General features: G+C 42.2%; 1 protein-coding gene across 6 annotated transcripts in view; it reads left to right on the forward strand.

Moving 5' to 3' along the window:
• The window catches only part of LOC137135591 (ral guanine nucleotide dissociation stimulator-like), a 43239-nt gene extending 16178 nt beyond the window's left edge, over positions 1–27061 (forward strand). For 3 of the 6 annotated variants that reach the window (XM_067519900.1, XM_067519899.1, XM_067519898.1), the window contains exons 2-18: positions 15989–16293; positions 17031–17105; positions 18429–18622; positions 18909–19033; positions 19204–19419; positions 19507–19610; positions 19798–19882; positions 22486–22563; positions 22792–22878; positions 22962–22994; positions 23104–23225; positions 23956–24051; positions 24191–24395; positions 24629–24703; positions 24918–25184; positions 25634–25748; positions 25884–27061. In XM_067519900.1, coding sequence (XP_067376001.1) covers positions 15989–16293; positions 17031–17105; positions 18429–18622; positions 18909–19033; positions 19204–19419; positions 19507–19610; positions 19798–19882; positions 22486–22563; positions 22792–22878; positions 22962–22994; positions 23104–23225; positions 23956–24051; positions 24191–24395; positions 24629–24703; positions 24918–25184; positions 25634–25748; positions 25884–26059 — 2358 coding nt within the window. In that variant the 3' untranslated portion in view covers positions 26060–27061. Of the gene's footprint in view, positions 1–5282; positions 5599–15685; positions 15836–15988; positions 16294–17030; positions 17106–18428; positions 18623–18908; positions 19034–19203; positions 19420–19506; positions 19611–19797; positions 19883–22485; positions 22564–22791; positions 22879–22961; positions 22995–23103; positions 23226–23955; positions 24052–24190; positions 24396–24628; positions 24704–24917; positions 25185–25633; positions 25749–25883 lie in introns of those variants that run through there. The other 3 variants (XM_067519895.1, XM_067519896.1, XM_067519897.1) reach the window with 3 other exon arrangements.

Raw genomic sequence — 27061 nt, forward strand, 5'->3', positions numbered from 1 at the left:
TTGTGTCAGAACAGGCATCCGGCGTAAAAGCTGAGCCAAATCAACACGCGGACCATGATCCACGGGGGCAACCCTGAACTCAGGAATGAGCCAAAAAGGACAAAAAAAAAATCATAATAATGATGTAAAGCTAAATGTCACTGAAGTTGTATTTTCCAGATTGAAATTACTTCAAGACACACATCTATATATTTTATCAGTTGATTCTCATTTTGTTTGGCAGTTTTTTTTGTCCTGTTGCATAGCTCTGTGCTCTGTCCATGTCTGGCGCTGTCTTTGGCTTTTATTTGTTGCAGATTTATTATTTGTGGAGCTCTGGGGAACATTGTGTGCCTGGCAGCAGCCCAGAACAACCACAGGCCTCCACTGTTGGCCAGTGAGTCTCCACTGGGGTGTAATGTCTCACTAAATGGCATCCTGTCAAGGGTTTTTACGAAAGAGAAGAATCTTCTGTAAATTTTGTGTAATTAAGTCCAAAATATCTCCTGATATCACCGCCTAAAAGTGTTTCACTGGCTTTGCTCACACTCTTTCTGGGCTGCTTTTATTTTTGTCACGTCATATCTATTTGTGCACTCGTACGGTTTGATGCGTGAGTTTCTTTGTGTGGCTGAGGGAGTTAAAGAAGGAAGGCAGACAAATAACGTCACCCTACTGAAGGAAAAGTAAAACGCTTCAGAGCATCAGCCAGAGCCGCAGTAGCAGCAGCAACAACATCCTCTGGTATTGATTTCCAGCAGATGGAAGAAGAGCGTCGGTTAACTCACGGCAGACTAAACGTTGGCTGAGATTGAGATTCGGTATTTTTATGCTGAAGCTCTGGCGGATATCGCCAGTGAGTGTGTTCGCATGCACAGTACAGCATATTTGGGATGTAGAACTCATACCTGTATGCAGAGTGTTGGAGAACCAGGTGTCTGATCATCTCTGTGTATGTGAGTGTATTTAGCATGTAGCATATCACAACAAATAACCCAAACCGTTCAATATGTCCAAGCATAACCAGGTTAGTAGTGTACATGCGAACAAAGTTATTTGCCAAGGTTTTATTTTCTTCTTAATGTGGTTCATCAATCCTCTGAAACGGCCTTTGGGTCGGGGCTTTCAAACCAGCAAAACATTTCATTTTCATACCAAGGCATCTTTCTCACTTCTGCATGTGTCTGGAGAACAGCAGCTTTTTTCATTGGCAATGAGGCTTCTCCTTAAAGTGGAAAGACGTTGGCATCACGAGCACTGCACTAAATCAGAATGCAACCACACTCTCTTGCTTTATGGAGAAGCTGCAGTCAGGTGCAGTTAAGCTGAAGGCTGAAGCTAGAAGATATTCCCCCAAATGTTTACCAAAATAATGAAATTAAACATTTGTGTGACGTTTACAATCTGTTTTCAGTCACAATAGATGAGCTTGGCTGGTAGAGCTACAGACTCAGAAAGTCAGATAGTTGCTTCGCATATTTTCTAGGAAAAACCGAAAGACTATAAAATTATGGATGTCTTTTGCTTTAATTGGAAAAGGCTCTGCTATTTTTATGCAATCTTGCAATAGAAAACTGAAAAAACTGAAAATGAATGTTAATTCACATGCTGGATTTTTTTTGTGCTTTCAAGAATTGAAAGCACATGGGGGCATCACATGATTGTCTGGCAAACAAATGAGAGATCCGGTTTCTCTTTTGCAATAAAAATGATCTCATGTAAAATCATAGATTACTGTAGTGGAGAAAAAAAAAAACATAGTATTTTTCCTCTGAACTGTAGTGGACATGAAACAACAAGAAGTACAGAACAAACTCAGATCATGTAATATTTGCACAAAATACCTGTTGTTGTCGGTCACTTTGGTGCAACTCCCACTCTCCCCTTCACACAAACACTGATACAAGTGCTGTTTTCTCCTCCAGCAGCTGCAGATGTGTGTGACATGTGATACAAAGTGCAGTGTGACCTGTGATCGGTGAGAAAAGCCAGTGAGGTCAGTTGTGTTTGTGGCTGGATTGAGCCTCAGCTGGTGCAGCAGATGTTGTCCTTAATTTTGCCAAATCACTTTCCCACCTGTTCTTCCTGCTGGGGCGGATAGCCAGCACGGATCATGTAGTTCTCTTCGTAAAACTTGTAGCACAATTCCGAAAAGACTGCTCATTAATTAAAGCTTCATTAATTATGTGTAAATCACAGACAGCCATTGTGTTGTGCTCATTTGTTGGATCAGCATATCGGCTGCTCATTCAAAACGGCCTGAATTAATGCACAGTTGTAATCATTTTAAAACCTTGCCAGGCATCTTATTACAATGATAGATAGCTCAGTGCCACATGGGGTGTTTGTTCCTGACATTGGGGGCCAGTAGGAGGCAGTGTTAGATGTCAAATCCACCAAAGCTCCTGTGGTGATGAGTCTCCTGGAACATTGGACAGTGAAATCCATCAGAAATGCATGTGCTTCACACTGAGCGTGTCGTAGAGGTAGCTGGGTAAATACGGACTGATTGCTATTTCAGGTGCTGTGGGAATTTGAAGTAATAGACAAATGTTTTCTTTCCGTGGTGAATACATTTCAAAGCTCAGTTCAGTTACACGTGTTAAGACCGTATCTAGACAAGCTGTCTATAAAATAAGATCATGAACGTTTGGAGTGCTGTAACCAAAATGACCTACAGTTCAAACAGTTCACTTTTTATACTATATGCCAAAAAGCAGCAATTTCTCCAAATTGAGTGGCTCAAACCAGAGAAAGAATTAATCGAAGGAAAATTATTAAAACAAAAAACTGTACATTCTGTGTATACTGTAGTAAATGTAATATCTTTGGATTTTAGAACGTGAGTAAAACAGAAAGGTTTTTAAAGAGGTTTCCATGGGCTCTGTAAAGCAGTGATTGGCCATTCCTCACGATTTATTGACCTTAAAAAACTCAAACAGTGAGTTGATTCTTCAGGAATATATTCTGTAGATTACCTGATAGATAAAAGAATCCTAATAATTGCACAAGGTCACATAATGTCATTACAGATATAATGTAAGAAAAAAGAACAATTCTCAGCGCTGAATTTCTTTTCACATTTTGTTATGTTACAGCCTTATTTTCCGCAAAATTCTACAAACAATACCCGATAATGACAATGTGAAAGAAGTTTGTTTGAAATCAAATTTATTAAAAATAAAAAATGAAAAAAAAATCACATTTATTCATGTAATCATGGCCTTTGCCGTGCAAAGCTCTGGTGCATCCTATTTCAACTGTCTCTGAGACCTGATTGGATTCCACCTGTGGGAAATTCAGTTGATTGGACATGATTTGGAAACGCATACACCTGTCTATAAAAAGTCCCACAGTACATGTCAGAGCACAAACCAAGTCATGAAGTCTAAGGAATTGTCTGTATGCCTCTGAGACAGGATTGGTATTGAGGCACAGATCTGGATCAGGGTACAAAAAAAAAATTCTGCAGCATTGAAGGTCCCATTGAGCACGGTGTCCTCCATCATCCGTAAATGGAAGATGTTTGGAGCCGCCAGGACTCGTTGGCCGGCCAAACAGAGCAGGGCCTCACTCTGAAAGAGCTCCAGAACAACTATCTCTGCAGCACTCCACCAATCGGGCCTGTATGGCAGAGTGGTCAGACGGAAACCACTCCTCAGTGAAAGTCACATGACAGCCCACCTGAAGGACTCTCAGACCATGAGAAACAAAATTCTCTGGACTGACAAAAAAAACATTGAACTCTTTGGCCTGAGTACCAAGTGTCATGTCTGGAGGAAACTGGGCACCGCTCACCACCTGGCCAATACCGTCCCTACAGTAAAGCCTGGTGGTGGCAGCATCATGTTGTTTGGATGATTTTCAGCGGCAGGAACTGAGAGACTAGTCAAGATGAATGCAGCATTGTACAAAGACATACTTGATAAAAACCTTGTGGTTTAGCCAGGGCCCAGACTGGAACCGATGCTCCCCATTCAACCTGATGGAGCTTGAGAGAAACTGCAAAGGAGAATGGGAGCAACTGCCCAAAACTAGGTGCGCCAAGCTAAGTGGCTCGTTTTCACACTCAAAAAGACTGTAATTGGTGCTAAAGGTGCTTAACAAAGTATTAAGCAAAGGCATGTGATTGTGTTAGTGTTTTATTGCAAAGATTTCAAACAAAAGTCTTTCAAGTTGTCATTATGGGGTATTGTTTGTAGAACTTGGGGGAAAATAATAATTTGAATCCATTTTGAAATAAGGCTGTAGCATAACAAAATGTGGAAAAAGATGTTGAGCTGTGAATACTTTCTGGATGCACTGTAAAGAACTGCTTAAACAATGATTTAGATTGTTCGTTTGGTAAATGAAAGCTGCTGTGGTTTAAACTCCTCACATTTTATTTATTTAATACACTGCTGGTTGGATTATGGGTTATACTTTTTAACCTGAAGACGTGTAAAAACAAAGAAGTCTAAGAGCTGTAGTGGGGTCAAATCTATATGGAACCTCTGAAAAGCAGTGGAACAGATGTAAAAATAAGATGGTAAAGTGCAGGTCCCCATGCCAGCTGCTGCCATAGTGAACACAAACAACACACTGCCATCATTTCCCACAGGGGCAACGCTGCCTTCAGGGACGCCTTGGAGACTTGTACTTTGTACTACTCAGCATGTAGGAAAGAATGTCCTACAGCACTGTATTTAGGATGGACAAGAACACAAATGTAGTACATATAATTGGATGGTTAATCATATGTTGACTTGACTGAAAGAATAGTTTGATATCATTACGATTCATGTAACTTTTCCACCAAAATGTATACAGATAACAGGTAAATGGAATAAATAAGAGAAAAGTATATTGAAAAGAAGCAATAAAATTGTCGTTAATGACATAAATTGTCTGAAATCTGGCTTTTGAACAATAGCTGGACATTTTAGATAACTGCAGAAATCGTATTTATGAGGCACATGTGGAACAAACCTGGACTGGATGTGTACATTAATGTATCAGCAGCACAGGGTTTAGGAGATTTTCAAATACCGTCATACTGCAGTGCTTGTACTTTTGTGGTTGCATCTTTACGTGAGTACTCAGTTTGCATTGTCCTTTCCAATAGACTTTGACAACACTGAGGTGTTGTTATTTGTACTTCTATAAAGGAACCTCTCAGTACTTCTCCCAGTATTTACACAGTATGCAGCATATATCCTGCGTTACATCGTCGGTGTGTGATATTTCCCTGAGCCCTGAAGGCAGCAGCGCAGGGCTGGGGGCGGGGCTGAGAAAAGCCCCAGTCTGAGTCACGGTTCTCCTAAACGCCTCACTAACCAGGCGCTGGAACCTCAGACTGCAGAGGGGGACTTCTCGCCCGACAAACATAAACAAAAGCGGGACAATGTCGCCATCGTCGCCGTGACTGAACCCTCGGCTCCGCGGGCATCCATGGTCCATTTCCCGGGGACTCAGAGCGAGGCGCACCGCGTCAAGTCCGGACAGCTGGAGGAGATGTTTGACTCGTCGTGGAGGGTGCGGAACATTTGGGACGGGGTGAGGCTGGAGGTGGTCGAGGACCGCAGCCCGGTGGTTCTGCACAGCTTTACACACTTGGACCCGGACCTGCCGCTGCTGGAGGTGAGGACGGAGCGGAGGAGGAGGAGATGTCGGCCGGGGAGGCAGGACGGAGATAAAGATCCGTTAGCTGATGCGGTTTGTTGGGCTGTGATCAGGAGGGTGTTCAGGCTGAGCCAGGACCGGATTTGAAAGACCAGGGTGGAGATTGTTAGCTGGGTCCTGGGCCAATAGGGAATTGTGTTATAGTTTTATTGGTTTTTGGCCACATTTAGTCACTTAAATACCACAGAGGCATTTATTGATGGAGCTGCCAAAATACATCAGTTGTTATGTACAGGAGGATTTATTTTTCTAGTCTTAAACGTCAAACTGAGGAAATCTACCGTTCTTATATTTTATGTTACAGTATAAATGATTGATTTTATCATATGGTTGCTGGTGGTAAGGAATATACCACTTTAACCAGTGGGCTGGGAAAGTACGGGGGAGTTTTCTGTGTCCTTTAGTTTCACCGCGGTGCCTCCTGTTGAAAACAGGACCTAGAAAGTAAAAGGTCTGTAAATTCACAGTGAATCTTGTTGTGACACCACAAACCCACGTTGGCACGTGATCCAGTCACTGAATGACTTTGCTTTTTCACAGGTTTCCCCCCCGTGGTTATCTGGGTTCGCTCTGCACGAACACACACCCAGTGAAAACCATCGCAGGTGTCATTGAGTCACATCTTACCAAAAATGATCAAATATTAAAAATGCAGATATTGGTAACAAGTGGTGTGTTTGTCATATCACCACGGCTTGTTCGTAATATGTCAGCGTAGCAGAGAAAAGCCATTTCAGTCTGCACACAGTCAAATCTGTAAATTCTCAGCATTTATTACAGAAAATGTAACGAACTCATTTCTTTCTTTGTCTGTGCAAAAGTCCAAAATCTCAAGATATTTATCATATGAAAGAATGTCATTATAAAATATGACAGAAATACTGAAACCTGAAAGTAGCTGCTGTTGTTATTACTGTTATAAGTAATTTTTATTTTTTATTTATAAGCATAAAATCCAGCTCTGCCCTGAATGTAAGATTGAAAAATTGTCATTGCACATTTCTGTGCTACAAAATTCTTTCTGAAAGCAAACCTTTCACAGCAGCAAATGTAATTCCTTTAAGGATAATAGATTACGTAAAGAAAGTAGTTAAAGGAAAAAGGGAAAGAGTTAAGGAATAAAATAAAGGAACAGTGTCCATTGTGCAAAATGCATTTTGACGTGCAAAGTACAGCTTATGCTTCCATCAGAGCTTTCACAGCCCTGTATCATATTTCTGCATGTTCCGTGTCCAGTAATGCAAAGCTGCAGCTTAGTCTGTAACTGCAGTAAGCGATATGATAACAGATATTAGCTTTATGCCTTTCACACTGTGCTGTATTTCAATTGACATGACCACCTTTACTTTTACTTCATTTCTATACCTTCACTTTGTTAATTTCCACTGCACCAATTTCTTCTTTATCTTACTGCCAATAGATACTGTTCCTGTAAAATTGGCCTTTTTATGGATTAAGAGGAACATTCTCCACACATCTTACATCCCGTACATGTGATCAGAGGATGAGTAATCATATTTATCGGTCTTATGTAAGGCCTGGATTGGAAACTCATGCCATATGGAGACAATTGGATCTCCTCTCTCTGTCCACGGGGCCAAGATGAGATGTTCTCCATTTACCTTTCCGATCTGGATGTCATCAATCAGACCATTTTTAAAAGACATATACTTGTCTTATTTTGTCCTGGGTCCTGGCCCTCCTCTCTCTTCTCCCGCTAACCTGCTCTGCTCTGTCTCTGCTTTAATCCAATCCTTTCCTCTAATACAATTACCTAATTCTTAATCTCCCTCCTGCAAAGGCCGCGGGGTTCCCTCCACAATCGCCGCCTTTCTTCTTCTCCTGCTGCAGTGGCCGTTATTTGATGCAGTGGTTCTGTTACAGTATGAGGGGTCACTGGGGCTGACGGTGGGGGTTGGTTAGATTCAGTCATTTGTTGATCCCTCTGGCTCCGTGTTACCAGCACCAACATCAGCCAGTGCTACTATCATGTAGCTGAGCGGATCAGTGGAGCTTTGCCAACAGATCAGGTTACTACTGTGTTGGACTTCTGAGTGAAAACTGATGCTGTGCTGCTGCAGTTAATGCTGAGATTCCTTTTATATTCCTTTCTTTTATTCTTGTACATGACAAAGAGTCTGACGTGAGTGTTGGATTAGCTTAATGCTGCCAAAACCTGACTGGCAGCTAAACATGTATAAAAGCATCCCATTGGCTGCTTTATTAATTGTTTAAACGTATCTTTTTTAAATAGTTTACATTTCTGTGTAACGGTTGAAGTTCTTTCTGCCGAGTCTTTCTATGATGCGAGGGGCAACTAACTAGCAAATTTGATTATAATTTTCAACAGATTAATCCTTTAATAAATCATTTGACCCTTAAAACTGTAAGACAGCCTGTGAAAGTGTCCTCAGATGGATTGTTTTGTCTGGAAAGAAGCAGTTTATAACTTATAAATCATCAGATACCTGTTGCATTAGGCAAGAAATTAAGGGCACTGGAAGCACGAGATGTTTGCCCTTAACTTAGAAATACAGCCGTAAGATTTAAAGGTTGACTTTGACATTCATTTCATTTATTCATTTGGCAGTTGTTTTTATTCAAACCTAGTGCTTAGGAACTACACAAATAACCAACTCTGTTAGCTAAGAACAGGCATGAAAAGAGTGGACGCAGAGATCTGAAAACCTGCAGGATTTGAGGCCAAACCTCAATAAAACACTGCTAGACAAAGAGTAGACGGCTGCTCATGGAGACTGTCTCAAGAGGCATCTAACAGTAAGTAGTTTAAAGAGAAAACAGCTCATTCAGTTAGAAATGGGTTTGCGCTGGGAGCAGAGGACATGAGGCTGAGGCCTTCAGCTCAGGACTGACTGAACAACAGAGCAGTTATTCTCTCCGTGACTCTGTTCACCTTCACGCCTCACAGGGGTTGTAAAAAGTCTTCCGCTCTGTAATCTATAATCAGTACAGTTATGAACTGACAGCGAAATCAGATACACAGAGCTGCCGTGATAAAATCTCAAACCAGAGGTTTCATGGTCTGCTCATCCTCGGCGCTAACAGTGACTCAGCCAAGCTCACAAGCAGTCGCAGTACATCTCTGGTTCTCCCACATGGAAGAAATAATCACAATGGCAGAAAAAAAAAATATAAAACCCATATCTCGTTACAGAACCAGACAGTACACAATACTGGTCTTACGTTTCCCTGTCCTTGTGTCTGCTGCAGGTGACACCGTAGGCCTCTTAATCTATTTTTACCCCGTGACCCAGATTTACAGTGTAAAAAAAAAAAAAAAAGTGACTTCAGTGAGCTGTCTGCTGTCTGAGAGATGCGAGGCGCACATGAGGAGGAGGTGTCACACTGTTGAGCTGAGCAAGCCCAGTCGAGCTGTGACTTGCCCTCAGTGTAAGATAAGCAGTAATTAACGCGCAGACGGACGTTATACGGAGAGTGATGGTGAGAAACAGGAGCCGCGTGACTCAGCACCGACGAGATATTTGTTTGCCGTTGTTACGTGTTGAAGCGTCAGCGGTAGCCGAGTGCTGGGTGTCAATGTGAAGGCCCGACACCTGGAATTCTCCAGATTCGCTTAGGTCGTCTGATTTTGCACTCGCTGCCTGTCAGTGTGAAGTAGAGACAGTGTAGTAAAAAACCTCCCCCCCTCCCTCCCCCCCCCCCCCCCCCCCCCTACTACAGGGGCGGATAATCCCTCTGCATTAAGCCAAATCCCTCCAGAACCTTCCCCACTGCTACTGTATGTCTTTCTTAACCTGACAGGCTCAATACAGGAAAATACAAGAAGTCCTCAAGAAATGCAGAATAATAAGAACTTGGACACAGCTTCATGTTGTTATCGAGGCGAACACAGACTTTGTGTTGGACTTTTATCTTTTGTTTGTGTGATCAAAGCTCCGTGTGTGTTTTTGTGCCCTCTCCAAATAGTTTTCTACATTTTCTGTTGGATTGTTCTACAACTTTATCGTTAGCAGCGGCAAATACATGTCTGTACAAAGTAACTGTTGCTTTTAGTCGTTTGGCAGACGCCTTCATCCAAAGCAGTTTACAAGTGAGGTGCCAAGAAAGTCAGGGAAAATGAAGGCACACTGCTATGAGACAAAATGTTTCAGTTTCCTGAGAATTAAGTGCAAGGACGGGTAATTAGGAAAAGGGCTCGATATTTCATTTAGTTTTTTAATACTGTAAATGTCCAGGAATTTGCATTTTCTTCATTGGCGTGAGGCTGCTGAGTGTGCAGAGTTAAGCTTGTTCCACCATCAAGGAGCCACTGAGCTGAACAGAGCTTTAGTTCAGATGCTGATGTAGGATGTAGTTGGAGTATATAGAGCCAGTCCTCATGTCCAGTCTAGCCTCTGTTTTATTATCAGCAGCAGCTCCGTACTATCCCCTCTTCAACATTTCTTTCGTTGTTCTCTCTGAAAAGCCAAAGTGTGGCCTTTGATGTTCTTGCCAACCATTATAGCACATTCTATTACTTTGATACTTACACTTTCTTTTCTAGTCAGTCTAACTGCAACCTCTGCTTTTGAAACATGATGGTGATGAAAAATGAACGAAAGAGAAAATGGAACAAGCTGGGAGGCACTCCCCCAACTTTCTGTTTGCCAAAACGGTTAATTTTTAATCCACATTAAAATCTTGACACCTTTAGATTTATCTGAATTTACAGCTAAACTTATCAAAATATAATGATGTGATGCAGAAAACTTTGACTTTGAGGTCATCTCTAAAATTTAATCGTTCCTTGGCCCGTGGCAAGTCTGTCAACTTAACTTGTGTGGTTTAGGTTGAAATTTCATATTCTCCTCAGGATGAAATGTGATCTTCTAGCTTGTTATCTGTTGGATTCAAAGACCTTCACTAAAATACCTCTCTGCTTCTAGCTGACCCACCCACCCCCACCCCCACCCCCAGATAATAGTCAGATTGTCAGCTCAATAGGTTTGACCAGAATTTGCGTTTGATTATTGAGGTTGTTCTACACCGACACGACAAATGAGTTTTCTGCTTGTGGAGACCTTCCTGCTTCTACACTGAGACCATTTGAAAGTGTTCTCAACATGTGGTTACACCTCCCTCTGCTCTTTTTCTCCCTCCTGCCCCACATCCAGATGATCTCACTTGCTCTCTGCGCTCATTGTTAGCGAGGGGAAGTCGCTGGCTTGTGCTTCAGGCTTTTAATGGATTGCACTATTATTGTCTTTGTTTAGCTGTTGACTGTCTTTGGGGGATGGTTTTCTCTTTCTTTCTACTGGGAGTTTCCCTGCTGGTCTAAATTCAGTGTCGGACTCGAAGGGGCTTTTAAAGGGTTTTTTTTGGGACCACTGCTTTCGAAGCAGGTGTGTTTTCAAATTTAAGGGTATCGTAATTTAGCAGATGCCTTCGAACACACTTCCCGAGAGGATTTGGCTCCGAGTGTGGGTTTACCTCTGTCCTTATGTGTGTTAGGGTTAGTCTGGTTTAGGAATATTTCTGCATGTATATTTTTATAGTTGTATTTATAATCATAACAATACACTATATTCTGGAGATTTGCAGATACATTATTACTCAAAAGGGCAAGAAACACAAAAAAACCTCTGTGCATAGGAGAGTGAAGAGTCTTATTATAACCCAGTTTTTTTTTTTTAAAGGAAATTATTCTTATTAATTTACTTTTTCACCCATAAACAAACAACTACACAAGTCAAAAAACAAAAGGCAGGAGCGTCTAACTGTCCTCATATTATACAGATTGACCTTATAGTTTAACTTTCACCGTCACACATTTGAAAACAATAGGAAGTGCTTTACAAAGACACAAGAAAATGTAAGTTAAAGTTAACACAGGACGCAAAAGAGGAAAAGCTTTAAAAGGCAGCTTAGAACGGAACTCAAAGGGACCTGAGTCTTTAGCCAGGATACACCAGCAGCAACAGGGGAGCAGCTTTTGGAAATGCTCTGTCACCTCTAGATGTGGACCGAGATAGGAGAACAAAGACAAGTAGCTGACAAGATCTCACTGGATGCAGAGATCTTACAGTAAAACCAAAAATCCATTCATCCAACAGTAGAACAAACCTTTTCCCACTACAGCTCCAGTGACTTTATTTTCCTCTCTCTTCGTTCTGGAAACATTTCTCTTCCTCATCATTCTTTTCTGACACTTTTATTGCTCTGCCATTCCTGCAGCCCACACGTTACATTCGTGCTCATTCATGGTCAGGATGGTGTAGGTGAATGTACATCTGATAAATGTTGGAGAGAGTGTGGAGGAGGCTGAATCTGAATGCCAGACATTGCTGTGGACCCTGTTGGAGGTTTTCCATATTCTGAATTTATTCAAAACCTCACAAAGCGCCAAGAAACACTTGCATTTAACTAGCTAGAAATATTCCACTTGATGTTACTTATTAGTCCATGTATTTGTATTTATTACATTTAGATGCTGCAAAATTCCAAAGGTAGATGCAATCAGATCATCTGGTAAACTTCGATTCAAATGCCAATATTACTTTCACCCACATTCGACACAACTATTAATGCAAATACTTTCCAAGATGCTGTTGGCTGGTAGGTCTGATCTCCGCTCACGCCAAAGTGCACGAACTATTTCTACTTTTTATCATTTAAGTTGTTTGTGCCCAGGGAGCGAGAGTGGGAACAAAGTTTTGGTCCCTGACAAATCTTTATAAAAGATGAGAGTCTTTCATTTGCCAGCCCAAGTGTAAATTGCATTTTAAAGATTTAAGACCAATTTACCAGCGTTGCCTAAAGCTAAAGCCCAGTTTGAAGAAACTTCTCGTCAGATTTATGCAACCTCACTCCCACCTGTTTCCTTCTACCTACAAACATTTGCTCGTTGTGTTTCTACATTATTCTCTTTATTTCAACCTTCTCATTTTGGATAGTTTAATGTTCCGTCATCCAAAAGCTGGAGTGAATCCTGTTCAAGCTCTTTTGAGGTGTTGATCATTCATTGTCTTCTTAGTAAGAACAGTGAGGTTATCTGGGCAACTCTCTTCCTCTCTGGAACAGGGATGAATGAGAGGTTTATTTTGGGAATGGACTCGGCGGATAAAGTGAGGCGTTGCCCTCGAGTGCTGCATTTTTCTGAGTTTGTATTGATAGCAGCGTGGCCTCTGTGGTTTGGTTGATAAGCAGCTCTCCTGCTGTCAAGGCCCTCAGCTGCAGCTGCTCCTCAGCCCTCACACTGTACAGGATTTACAACAGTCCAGGCGATTGTGTCCTCTCTGCTCATTAATCTGTCACACACATCCTCCCTGTGAGGATCCCTGCCCGGGTCACTGAAGTTCAGGTTCTGTTTGAGGGCTGGGTTGGGCTCAACAAAAGTCACCCTCTTGTAGTATCATTGACATTAATGCAGTTGAACTGAGCACAAAAAGCCAGAGACATAAAAAGTATTTCTTTACTCTTTTTTTTTTTCATATTAAACTAATGGGAAGCAGACTTTTTCTCTGTTGATTTTATATTTTTGCTGCAGGTTTTTAACTTTCCTGGGAAAGGAGTTTTTGGATGTGTTACCAATCTTCTGTCATTTATTACTGCGGCACTAAATGTTTTGACGTTTATTTTATTCTCTGTTAAAGCACTTTGAATCACCTTTTGTTGAAGGGTGTTATGTAGCCATAGACTCTTTGCATTGAGGTTTAATGGTCAGATTATGCTCTGTCAGAAGCAGTTGACTTGGTGCTGTATGTGTTGCTAGCTAACGGCCACTTGGGGTGGAGTGTTATCTACTGAGAATTTGATTATTTAAGAACATAGTCTTCAGGTTAACCAATGATGAAAATAATCAGTAAAAACACAACAACGAATGTTCAAAGGAACTGATTCCGCTCCTGGTTTAAGCTTGTTTCCATGGTAACAAAGCTACATCCCGAGCCGAAAAAGCAGGCATTGAAGCCTGGGAGCTACACTGAGTCTTGGATCACTAATGCTCCCTGGATACACAAGGGGCCGTGACAGGTGACTGTGGTATGCGCGATCGCATGCCATTCCTGATGATTCACGCCACTGTGGCTTTGCTGCTTAGGTTGGATATCTTCAACGGTATCAGCACTCGGATTGTCACGGTTAAATTTTTTTAAAGAAAGTTGTATGAAATGTTTACATTCAACCAAAATCAGACTTTGTAATTTTTAAGTCATAGACAGCTCAAATATTAACTATTAGTATAAAGCTTTTAGCTGTTGGTTTTACGTTTTACATTATTAACATTAGCTGGAATTTAATTCTTTATAAAATAAAAAAAAAGACATGAATTTGTTGGTTGTAACAGTTTTTCAGTGATCATCTTTAAGGGTTTAAGATGTAGTGGAGTCTAATAGTAATGTTGTAATTTGCAACCACTTGAATACCCCACACCTTCCCTTGTCAAGCCCAGAGTCAGTGTCTGTCCATTCTGAGCCACTGTAGGAACGGAAGGGACTTGGTGGAGGCCCAAGTAATTCTTATTTTCAAGTAATTGCGCGCTAATAATTATGAATACTAGATTACATTTCTGCCAATAGGAGTCTCTAAATATGGCGCACTGCACCTTTATTTCTATGTTGAGCTTATTTAACAAGTCTGGTCTAATATCAATGAAAAGGAGACACATTTCGTTTTAAGTTTGTTTGTTTTTTTATCAGAAAAGACAGTTTAAGCATTTTGGTCTGTTATTCTATGCTTCCACATTAACCCTACTACCATAAACATGGTGTAGTATGAGCCAAGGACTTTCAAATCAATATCACACTATCAGTGACCAGCCCACTCCCAGATTACAGACAGCCCATTCAGTCTTTTGGGCAGGGTCTGTCTGAGCATCTATATCAAGAAGTTAATAGTTTACTTGAGCTTTTCGTGCCTTTCATCTGGTACTGAATCCAAAAATATAGTCTCACATTAAGTACTTATTATTATAGTAATATAATAAAAGGTCAAATATACAAATAATTGCAACAAAAATGTTCAGTGCAGCAGTGTTATTACTATACTGTTGTATCTGCCAGATCAGGTGTGTATTTGTGTACAAATCAGCTACTTTCTAATCTTTGCTGGCACATATTTATAGTATGTGCTACCATAAGAAGCCAGGCGTCAGCACCACTACTTTACTTTGCCCTAACTTGCTTCACATGTCTAATAATGTTTAGAAACCAGCATTTATGCTTTAAGCATTTATATTTTTTTATGTGTTCCTAGTCATGGAAAATGTGTCATCCTGGATTATTAATTTTGACAGCCTTGTCTTTTCCTATAGCTGAGAGCAAACTGTCCATATCTGTACTGTAGGTTCAGGAGCCAGATGAGGTTTGAAAGCTGAATGTTGTGGGTTTTGAAGTTTGTAAAGGCCGTTTGAGCTCACTGATAATAAAAATCTGTGTGAATTAACCGATCACTCAAATGCAAATATAAATATAATTGTTGTAATAGATCATCAATGTGATAGAAAAGATTGCTGGATTCACTGTTGTCATCCTTTAATAACAGGGCCATGCATCAACACCTATATTACAGACAAGGTTTGAGGTATTTTCTTTTTAAAATAGTGCTGCAAATACTTGTGTATTTTAAACCGCATTTAAACATCTAAAGGGCCAGTAGTGTTTGTTGTTAAGGAACTTAGCAACAGAGAGAGTCTCCATCTGATATACCAGCATTATGTTGCAGAAAATGCTGTCAGGAGTTACTCGTCTTTTTTGCCATGCGGCTTGTTTTAAACTGCTGTTTTGTAACTTGTTGATTCGTTTCTGTTGTGCAACATTCAGCAGTGCTAGTGCAGGCGAAGTGCAAGGTCGATGCTCGTAATGATGGGTGAAACTACCCGTGTCAACATCAGCTGGAGGTCTGTAGCGTCTTTGTTTGTTTTTTTGTGTTCAGGTGAAAACAGCGAGGACACGCATTAGTGCACAGAGCTCCCATTCGTGCAACAAGTGGCCTGTGTTAAGTCCCTGTTGGGTGTGTACAGGCTGCAGCTTGTATTGTAGTGCCAGTTATCCAGTAAGCTCTGTTTAGTAACAAGCTTTTGTTTGTTTGTGCTCACACACACACACGCAAATCACAAAGTATGACTCAGAGAGTGTCAGACCACAAAGGAGAGAGCTGGTACACACAGATCGTCCCAATTAAAGGGTATTTGTCCCAAAATGACAAGCTGCGCATTTTGAACTCAGCATTCTGCATGGTAACGGTGGCGCTTCTCCCACGGTTCACTCCTTCTAATCAGCTCCAACAAGATATTTTTAGAGCTTGTTCCAACAAGAGATCGCATTTTAAAGCGGGCTCTGTAGGTACAGTGAAGCATCTTTTAGTATAATCTATCCTCTCTGTTTCGCAGAGCTCGACGCAGGAGATCGGCGAGGAGGCTGAGGAGGATGCCATCTTCACCATCACGCTGAGGAAGATGCAGCTTCACCAGTCTGCCAGTAAGGGGCAGCGGTGGCTGGGTGTGGAGACGGACGCGGCCCTGAGCCTCTATGAGACCTGCAGGGTGCGTACCATCAAGGCCGGCACCCTGGAGAGGCTGGTGGAGTACATGGTGTCCGCGTTTAGAGGCAAGGACTCCACCTACGTCACCATCTTTCTCTGCACCTACCGCTCGTTCGCCAGCACCAGACAGGTGCTGGATCTCCTGCTCAACAGGTACAGTGATGGCGTTTACTTATCTTTTGTAGCCAACTTCAATAACCAAATTATGCTATTGCTAAAGTGTTTACAAAGACAGTTTACTGGCTTGTTTCATTGGAGGAATAAAATTTTTATAGTTTTTGTTTTTATTGTATTTTTTTCTTTGTTATTTTGTTGGATTTTTTGGGAAATGTGCGTTAAAAAAAAAAAAAAAGACAGGACAAGAACAAGCTTTTATGATGTTTCATCGTGGCTTTTTAGATATTGAATTGTGAAAATCAGCTAACATGTGCCCAGGTAGATAGAATCATGATGACACAGAAAATAAAACAAGAAACTAATGACAGAACCTTTTTTACATTATTTTAACATCGAACTTAGACCATGAAGAACCCAAATGTTTTAAAAGCAGAAAAAACTTGGCTCTAATGTTCCACTTAAATGACTTTTTGCCACAGCTTTTCAAAAGAAACTATTAAATAAATGAAAATTGCTGTTTTGTAGCTTTTTTCCCTTTTTTTTCAGTAAATGTTTTCCATATGTTCTTTGAGCTTTTAACAGTTTTTTTTTTTTTTTAAATACTTAACCAGTTCACCAGTAAGGCAAAACCTGCGGCCATTATTTGAGATTTTTCACTTTTCTCAAAATCCATTTGCCTGGTAAATAGTAAGAGAATCTAACGATGACACGAAGTTGGTTATTTTATATTTGAACATTTGTTAAACAACATGTATGTTGTGTTTCTGGTTTAGGTATGCCAAGCTCCAAAATGTGCCTGCAGCCACAGCACACAGAGTCTCCCAGGACGACAGCACGGAGCTGAGAAAGTAAGTCTGCTGCGACCTTCAGTGTGGAGCTGTCAACACTAATCACAGAGAACAGCATCCAGCCTCATCCCACTCCTCCCTGGGTCACAGGAACCTCAGCTCAGTTTGAAGTTGGAGCACGTTGTTTTTCTTTGCTAGACATCTGTCATCAGATGTGGCGGGTGGGGCTTTTTCTGCCGGAGTTTGATAAATTACAGCTCACTAACTGATAAAAATGTAATGAATCACTGAAAGCTTTTGTAGCTTTAGGTTTACTTTACCAGATCATTAGTTTTGTTAGCTTCAGTACATTGTGCTCCTTCAAAAACTTTATTCTCTTAAATAGTTCGTTGTGCTCTATTGGCCCTGCAGCGACCATTGGGTCAGAGGTTCACACCCCGCTGCTCCCAACCACACGTCGAAGTGTCCCTGTGCTAGACACTGAACCCCCAACAGCCCATCGTCATCCCCAGCCACGCAGTGTCGGTCCCAAGCCCGGCGTAAAAACTGCCAAACTAACATGCGGACATATGCCTCAGTAAAACCCATTGATGTGTGAACTGCTTTTGATGGAGGCTCACTCTCTAACCAATCAGAATTTCAACAATTTCTCTTTCATTTTTAAGTGTTGCATCTCCTTATGTATTGTCCTTTGACAATGATTATTTCTTTGAGGGTTGTGCAAAGCACCTCAGACGATAAATTAGAGATTAATGAATAAGTCTCATGCTAGTGCTGTCTTGGAGCATATTGTAGGTTTTATTCACGGACGTGATTCTGATGCGGGTTTTCTCACTCTACTGCCTTTTTCTAAAGCAAAGAGAAAGAACACATATTCTCATACTGTAATGTAATTACAGGATAGAATGTTTTAGACAAACACCGTAAGCTGTGAAGATGTTTTTGACTTGAATTTAAATGAAATCTAATATCCAATATGTTCCAGCTCTATGCTGCACAATATATGAATGTTTACATGAGAGGTTATTGACAGATGTACTTTGGTCTTAAACCCCCTGAGAGATAAACAGACAACCAGAAATAGTTTGTGTGCACTGGAAGTGAGTGAAGAGACCTGACAACTTGTCTAATGGGATCAGTTTTGGTTTTGAAAAGTCTTTAAAAGCTTTTGATGGTTTTTTCATAAAGTCTTGAATTTAAGGATTCCAGCTTGTACTGTAGCTTGTTCTTTCTCTTCTTGTTATTCATCACACTTTCATGCATCAATTTATAATCTGTGGAGTGTTAAAAATGTCCTAAGTTTGTGAGTTTAACATTGTAAATGTCGCAGCACCAAAAGCATCACAAAAATCAGCCTAAAGTTGCTATGTGTCTGTGTTACAGCACTGTTTCATCCATCCTGGGCGCGTGGCTGGACCAGTACTCGGAGGACTTCTGGAGCCCTCCCAACTACGACTGTCTGCACCAGCTCCTGTCATACCTGCACCTCCACTTCCCCGGGTCAGACCTGGAACGCCGCGCACGCAACCTGCTGGCCCACTTCCACCGCCGACAGCAGTGTGAGCCTGATCCTGATGGTATGAAGGCAGGACAGGAGAGGGACAACAGGGCAGGGACTCCAGAGTGGAAGTGTCCCAGTAGACAGGAGTGTTTCATGATCAGTGTAAAAAGAAACTGCAAGAATTGTTTTTCATGTGCAGCTACTCAGTTCATCTAGCACTGTACACAGTGTCAGTGTGAGCACACGTGAGACCGGATCTCTACCAAGCTCAAAGAAAAGATGAGAGGAAGTGCAGGAACTGTGTTAAGGTTGAACTCAGGTTGAAGGTTGTTCTGAAAAAAGTGTTTTCACTTTTTCTTTAGGGGAACACATAGGCTGCCCTTTTGCCACACAGGAAGAGAGCGGCTTTGAGGACGAGCTTCCTGCTTTTAGTTTCCTGTCGTTTGACCCCATCATGGTGGCAGAGCAGTTCACGCTCATGGACGCGGTGAGGACAGTTCCCTTAACAGCATGTTTGCACTTTCGTTCAATTCCACAGTCATGTACCCCTACAGGTTCTGCAGACAGTTTGGTTTTCAGATCAATAAAATGGAGGATTGGATTTAAGGCTCTGTTATACGGCCAGTTATATTTATGATTCACCATGTTTCTGTCTAGGATCTGTTTAAGAAAGTGGTACCGTACCATTGTCTGGGAGGGATTTGGTCTCAGCGAGATAAGAAGGGGAAGGAGCATTTGGCTCCCACTATCAGAGCCACAGTGGCCCAGTTCAACTCAGTTACCAACTGTGTCATCACCACCTGCCTGAGCAACCCAACGCTGAAGCCCAACCAGCGAGCCAGGCTGGTGGAGAGGTGGATAGACGTGGCTCGGGTAAGGAAACTCTGTCATGGTCCGGAAACAAATCACAGTTTGTCCCGTCCGTTTCTCTGAATGGGTGATTTCCCCCGTTGTGTTCAGGAGTGTCGAATCCTGAAGAACTTCTCCTCGTTACGAGCCATCCTCTCTGCCCTGCAGTGCAACGCCATCCACCGCCTTAAGAGGACCTGGGAGGAAGTGTCTCGGTAGGTTTTAGGCTCTCTAGGTTCTTTGAAGAAGCAGAACTACTGTTAGATTGTAATAAACAACTGCAGGCTGCTGTTCATGTAATCGTATCTGTAGTGAGTAGCTTTTCCGGCCCGAGGGCAAATGTCTTTGGGGCGTGTTTTGTTTCTTTGTTCTTCATACACCGTCATTCGTGTCGATCCACAGAGAGAGTTTCCGCACCTTCCGCGAGCTGTCCGAGATCTTCTCAGACGACAACAACTACTCCCTCAGCCGAGAGCTGCTGGTGAAGGTGGGTCACCGCTTCTCAACGGCACCGGCACAGCACGTTAACATATTGCAGTACCTATGGAATGATCACATTTATTACATTTTACTAAAAAGAATATTTTCGCATTTTTAGTGCTCAGATTTGCACGGACATATTTGGGGCTGTCATGAGAATGTCAAACCACAGTAGTGAAAAGCTGCACGCTGACGCTTATATATCTGCTCAAGAATCCTCGCAGCCATGCAGATCAATGCATGATGGTTCATACACTGGAAGCATCTTAGTGGACTGAGATGCTTCATGCACTAAAATCATGTAGAGCCATTGTAAAATCAACACTACAGCAAGTGAAATAATCATTTTAAGATCAAGCAGCTGGCAATAACGTGATGTAGGGATCGGTTTGGAAGAAAAAACAAATTGCCTCATTGACCCTGATGCTAGTTTGATAATAAGATAGAGGTAGAATTCCGGAAAATAATGAACAAATGGACCAGGAGAGGTGTTTTTCCCCTCTAAGGTGGCAGCAGGATGTAAGGCTCAGTGAGCCATCCCACCTCACATCTGTCTAACCACAGTTGCATGGGGGCATCCAGAGAATCATCCTGCAGGGCTTTTGGATCCCAGTATTCATGTATTCCTGGTGGAGTCCTGGGTGGGCTCTGTGCCGCTCTCACATTGTCATCATTAATGTGATTTATGGAGTTTAATGCAGAGAGGCGTCGACACCTTCTGGGTGTTTTGTAGCTGTTCTGACGCACTCGGTGTAGGAGCAGCAGGAGCTGACACGCAGAGAAATGTGCTGACAGGAAATGAGATGGCAAAGCTACATATTTATATAAGTGATATTTCAACACAAACAACATTGCAAAACATTGGAATGATTAAAAAAAATAGTGAGTTTCTGGCTTGACCACACATATATGTATGAAGCTTCTAAGAGTCGTAACTCGGTCAAATTAAAACACACACACATTTTCAAGTTTGTTTTCACCTCAGTTGTCCATGGATGCAGACATCTCTGACACACTGGGAATTAACCTCCACAAATCTACTTAGAAATCCCTGAAAAAAACTACAGAACTTGCTGTTTAAATGTTATTAAATGATACTTGTCGCTATACCTGCGTGTTCAGTGCAAACAGGACCTGCTAAAAGTGAATTTGGCATAAACACTTTGAATGGAATTCCTTCCAAAATATGAACAAATGTAGACTAACGTAGTGGAGCACATAACGTAGCCCTCTATGTACAGTAACCGTATCCCCCAGATTATGGCAGGTGTGGCTCTAAAAGTTAGAGCCCTGTTAAACCCTCGACAGAAATAAGATCATAGAAGAATAATAGGAGTTTTTGTATTAAAGAAATGAACTTGTGCCGATATCGAGGGGGAGTCGTTTTTCTGTAAATGGCTCACAAATGCATTCATAGTTCATTTAAGGAGGATCAGTCTTATGCTCAATCAGCTGGTCACTGTAAGGTCCAATACAGCTCACTCAGACTCGTTTGTTGGCGACAAATGTTAAGTCAAAATAAAGTCAAATAAACTTGAATGTGTGTTAATGGTTTGACAAGAAACCAACATCATTTTTTGAGGGGATTTTAGGATTCGAGCCATATTTTACACAGACACAAACTGCCTTATACCCCAAAATGCCTTTTTTGGTGTGTCGACATGAACACTGGAGGTGTTTGATATGAGCCCAAGTGTGTTATTTCTAAAACTGAGTGGTTTGCTCATGTAATCGTGAGTGAACGCCCGGGGCTTCCACTGAGGGAATCCCTGCTGACGTCGCGGGGAGGAAACCTTTGGCAGGTGCAGATAACGGCTCTAATCTGATAAAAGAAACCCCTCTGGGTGTTGCCTCATTGGTGCCGTATCTGCTCGGGGCCAGGCTCTGTTCACTTGACCCGGTCAGATCGAGTTGCACACAGCTGCAGGAGGCCTCTGAGCATTACATCACTCTGAGGAATGTGACTGGGAACACCAGGAGGTTGACCCCCCCCTCACATTTTACTAAGCTCTTTTTCCTTCAACTACAAAAGATGAGTCAGAATAGAAGTAGGATTACACTTGTGTTTATGTTTTTTTCGTGGAAGAAATTACTTTGTAGAAATCTGAACACTAAAGTCTGAGTCAGAGAGGTGGGTGAGGCAGTGAGTAAGTGACAAATAGTTCACTAATAATGGAGTAAACTTCATTTTACAGGCCTGTTGTGTGGATTATGTTTTTAGTTTAACCAGCAAGTGAGTGATGTATTTTGTTGATCGTATGGGGTTTTAGCATAACTATCAGGAATATTTGGAATAAGGAATTTTTTGAATAATTGTTTAACTACCATATAATTTCTCTTGACAACAACAACAACCTTCTCAGTTTCCCTTATAATTACTTTTTTAAAGAGTGTGGGCTTTTTCTGGAAAGTAATGGAAAAGTGGTGGCTGAGTTTTAGGAAATCGTGAACTGGAGAACCTGTAATTAGAGAATTGCCATTTTGGGATGTTTGGGGTTATTAAAGCCCCGTAGGTGAATTATTGGGAAGTTTTACACAAATTTTGAAAAGTTGCAGTTCTGTGTGTTTTTAACGCGATCAAACGATAGAGTGTCTGTTTCCGTTCCTTAGGAGGGCACTTCCAAGTTTGCGACTTTGGAAATCAACCCCAAACGAGCTCAGAGGAGGCACCAACAGCAGAGAGACCTGGTGAGTACGCAGCCATACCAGTTTTTCAGTGAGTTTATGAAATGGGTGGAATCTTTATCTGCCTGCCTGTGTCAGTGTTGTTCCAACAGCTCCATCTAGTGGCAGATGAAGTCACAGCAGTGTGTTTATTTTATTGCTCACCTACTTTGTTCGGCTCCTGTAGCTGCTAGTTGCCCTCCTTCCACCATAAGCCTACATAAAGGGACTGACATGTGTCTCTTTGAACAGGGAGTGATGCAGGGGACGATTCCTTACCTCGGGACCTTCCTGACAGACCTGGTGATGATGGATACTGCCATGAAAGATTACACTGAGGTGACGTCTGTTAAAATCTTTATTTATTAATTTTTTTTCCCTTTTAATTGTCACTTGCACTCATGTCTTTATCTTCTTTTTAGGGTGGTCTCATCAACTTTGAGAAGAGAAGGAAGGTAAAAAAAAAAAAAAAACATCTAATAGAACAAAAGGTGTAAAAAAAAATAGGTGCAGTTGACTAACTTCCTTGACTTCTCTGTTTCCTGCCCTGGTCTCTGCTTGCAGGAGTTTGAGGTCATCGCTCAGATTAAACTGCTCCAGTTGGCCTCCAACAACTACAGCTTCACTCAGGACAGCCACTTCAGAGAGTGGTTTGCAGGCGTGGAGAAACTCAGCGAGGCAGAAAGGTCAGTCAGTCCACTGACGCTTGTCTGTGAAGCAGAATATAAATGTATTTCCGCGGTGCTGCTGTTTGCCCACCCGTCTACAGGGATTTATATTAAAGGTCTCTCCCTCCCCCCTTTACATGTCACAGTCTCACATCATTAGCCCCGGTTTACTAGGGAAGAAAACAGCAAGTAACAAAAAACATGATTTGTTCCAGCCATAAAACATCATCTCTATACAGAGAGATGTTCCTGTTATTTTGCTCGGCCTCACTGGAATAAATGGTGTGGAACAAAGAAACCGTCTGTGAGTGAACAAGCTTGTGTACATGTGAGTGTGTGCGTAGCGAAAAGCAGAAAGCTGCTAAGTTCCTCGAAACTGACTGGCAGGGTCACATGTAATACAAATATACACCCTGAACAGAACAGAACAGAACAGTTCTTTAGTATATGAAACCACTTCATAAAACAATACATGAAACGACTTTACCTACATAAACTCAGCATGTGCAGTTTAAAGTTTCATTTATACAAGTAGACTAATCCTCCTAGAAAAATGTTGACAAGACACTGAACTCTAAGTTGTTCCTGTTGGGCAGCTGCTGTCTTTGGTTTTGTGGGTGAATGTGAAGCAACATTGTAAAGTGCTTCACAAGCAGGCCGAGTTTGACCTGCAGTAAAACTTTGAAAAACAAGGTTTTCCTGTCTTGTCCCTGAGACAAATTCAAATGTACTTACCGTGTTCCCGCAGCTACAATCTATCCTGTGAGATCGAGCCTCTGTCGGAGTCAGCCAGCAACACACTCAGAGCCAAGAAGAACGGAGGAATCATGAAACGCTGGAGCGAGTAAGTGACAGTGTTGAGTGGAGAATAGGTGGAGAACATGCTGCTCGCAGAGAGACTGTGAGACTCAATCACACGCACAAGCTTTAACTCTGTCTCTATCTTTGAAATATGACTTTACTCGTTACTATTTCACATCTAGCCGACAGTTGACGGAGGCCGGCGCCAGCAGCGCTGCAGGCTCCCATTCCAAGTCCTTCGACCACTCGCACTACAGACCATATCAGGGAGGCGGGGGGGACAGCGGGGACGCTCTCAGCGTCACCTCCGTCAGCTCTAGTGGTTCGGACCTGGAGGACGTGAACGCCAGCTTCCTGTCCGATTCTCCGGAGGGACACGAGAGAAAGGTAAAGAAGAAATATCTAACATTCTCACAGATTATATAATAAATTGCATTAAATGTTACATGTAACGTGTTTTTAACATGTTTTTAGCTTTGTGTTTAGTTGGGTAGTTTTCCACGTGCAGAGAAACCTCAGATGACATTGTCTAGTTTTACAGTCTGTACAGTTAAATCACTTCCTAGCAGCCAATCAGATGCCAGTGTGGTGATAGCTTCTGTTTTTTGGTCCCTCTACAGACGTCGACTCCGTCAGTGAAACTCACCGTCTCTGCTTTGGGGAGAGAAGCTCCACCAGCAGATACAACCTCAACGGTACTTTTTCCATTTTCATCTTCAAAATTATCCAGACATATTGATTCTGTATGAATGAAGGATGCTTAACTGTTCTTAAATAATCCTTTTCCTTGGATCCTATTTCCTCGAGATACGTATGTTTTGGTCCATTTGGATCAATTTGGTGTTGGACATACAGGCAGTAAATTGTTTTGTGGTCATGTAAATTTTCCCCTTCTGTTGTCGCGTCCAGTTCTGGGAGTGCACGTCTCTGTCTTCTCTGGACACCTCCGGCATGGGCTCCAGTTCTGGCTCGGCCTCCGGCTCCAGCAGCACCTCCTCATCCTCGGTCTCCTGCTCCACCCCGCTGTCTGCCTCCCGCTCACACAAACGCTCGGTGTCTGCCGTGTCGAACTACTCAACTCTGTCACTGCCGCTGTACAACCAGCAGGTGGACGACTGCTGCATCATCAGGGTCAGCCTGGACGTGGAGAACGGCAACATGTACAAGAGCATCTTGGTAAGGAACCAGAAACAGTGGAATCAGACCAGTTATTAAAGTATTTGCTACATCACACAGTGTCAACGACAAAAACAAAAACTCTCAGTCGCAACTAACCATCATTTATACTGGTGTTGCCATTTGGAGCATGTTCTGATTTTAATCAACAAATGTACTTATTTCAGTCACTGCACTGATCAAAAGTTGTGAAAAGCTTCCAATAATGTTTCAAAGCACAAATGCCAGTTAGCAAACAGCACATTTCCTGAGAACATCAAGACACATTTTAGTGCAAATCTCACATATGACATGATTGATTTCAGGCTCTCGAAGTTTGAATTTTACTGCTTTTTTGTGATTTCCCTGATGTTGTTAACAATTATTAATTGTGATGAACAAACCTAGTTTAAATGTTTTTTTGACTCGGAATTCAGGAGCATGATTAAACGTTTTGTTGCTTGATTCAGGTGACGAGTCAAGACAAGACTCCAGCAGTCATCAGGAAGGCTATGATCAAACACAACTTGGAGCGAGAGAAGACAGAGGACTACGAGCTGATGCAGAAAATCTCAGAGGACAAAGGTAAAAAAGACAATTCTTCCTTGTCAGAGTTGTGCCACTGAATCCAAACAGACATGTGACACATTTCTACCAGACTTGCTTTGACTGACCACATGTTGTATCTTCTCTCTCTCTCTCTCGGGTGTGGTTTTGTAGAGCTGCGGATTCCGGATAACGCCAATGTCTTCTACGCCATGAACTCCACTGCCAACTATGACTTCGTCCTGAAGAAGCGCGGCTCAGCTCGGCCGGTGCGGGCTAAGACGGTGGCCAGCTCGACGCTGCCTCGCATGAAACAGAAGGGACTCAAAATTGCTAAAGGGATCTTCTGAGAAGGATCACACCACTTCCTGCCTCCCCTTCACCCCCTTTAACCCTCTCTGGTCTCCTCTCCTCCAAAGGAACGTTTGTGTTTGGAAAACGATGCCAGAGGAGAACGACCAAGTAACCTCGCTGTGGGTTATCAGAGAGCAGAGGAGCACCTTAGCACTTAGTAACAGCCGTCATGTTATCAGGACCCTCTGAGGACCAATGGCTTGACTTAGTCGCCGGAAACACCAATGTAGAAGCTGTTTGCAACATGAAAGGGAGGACGCAACAAACAGCTGAGTAGGTGTCGAGCCCTGCTGCTTGGTGGCTGAACTCTTGGAACCATTTGAAAGCAGGTCCATTTCATGTCCTGGTCCACTACCTTTTGTTTACATTTTAACGTCCCCGATCAGAAGCTTAACCATTTCTGTTCAAGTCTCTTGCTCAAAAGGGCAGATTCGCACCTTTCTCAGACACACTTTCCCCTTTATTTTCCCCTCAGTGTTCAGGCACGTCCCCCTCCTGGAAAACGGAGTGTACAGAACAGAACAGAACCAAGCCACAGCGAGTTAGCTCAGATGTGTGTGAACCCGCTGGGTTTTTGGAATGTGTTTTAGCTTTTTGGGGAACTTTTGACGCGAGTGTACCACCGCCTATACTGTCTTACCCTGGGGGTTTTTTCTGATGTCAACAGTGTTTCTGGGACTGCAGCGCTCACCATCTCTGCTCTCGGATGCTTGGACCAGTGTCACAGAGATTTTTTAACTTCTGAATGCTGCCATGTTACAAAAAAAAAGAAGCAAACAAAAGGTCAAGCAGTGGGAAACAGAGACATGGTGTCAAAAGGAATCACATGCCACTGTTTTAATTGTAAAAAAGTTTTTTATTAATGAATCAAAACCACTACACCGTGAAGGACGTTCTGTGATCGCACTTGACTGTTTCTGAGAGGGGAACAAATGAGCTGAAAACAAAGTGTATATATCAATAAACACCAACTGTGCAGTATATTCTTTTGAAATGGA

This window comes from Channa argus, chromosome 11, assembly GCF_033026475.1.
Source record: "Channa argus isolate prfri chromosome 11, Channa argus male v1.0, whole genome shotgun sequence".
NCBI lineage: Eukaryota > Metazoa > Chordata > Actinopteri > Anabantiformes > Channidae > Channa > Channa argus.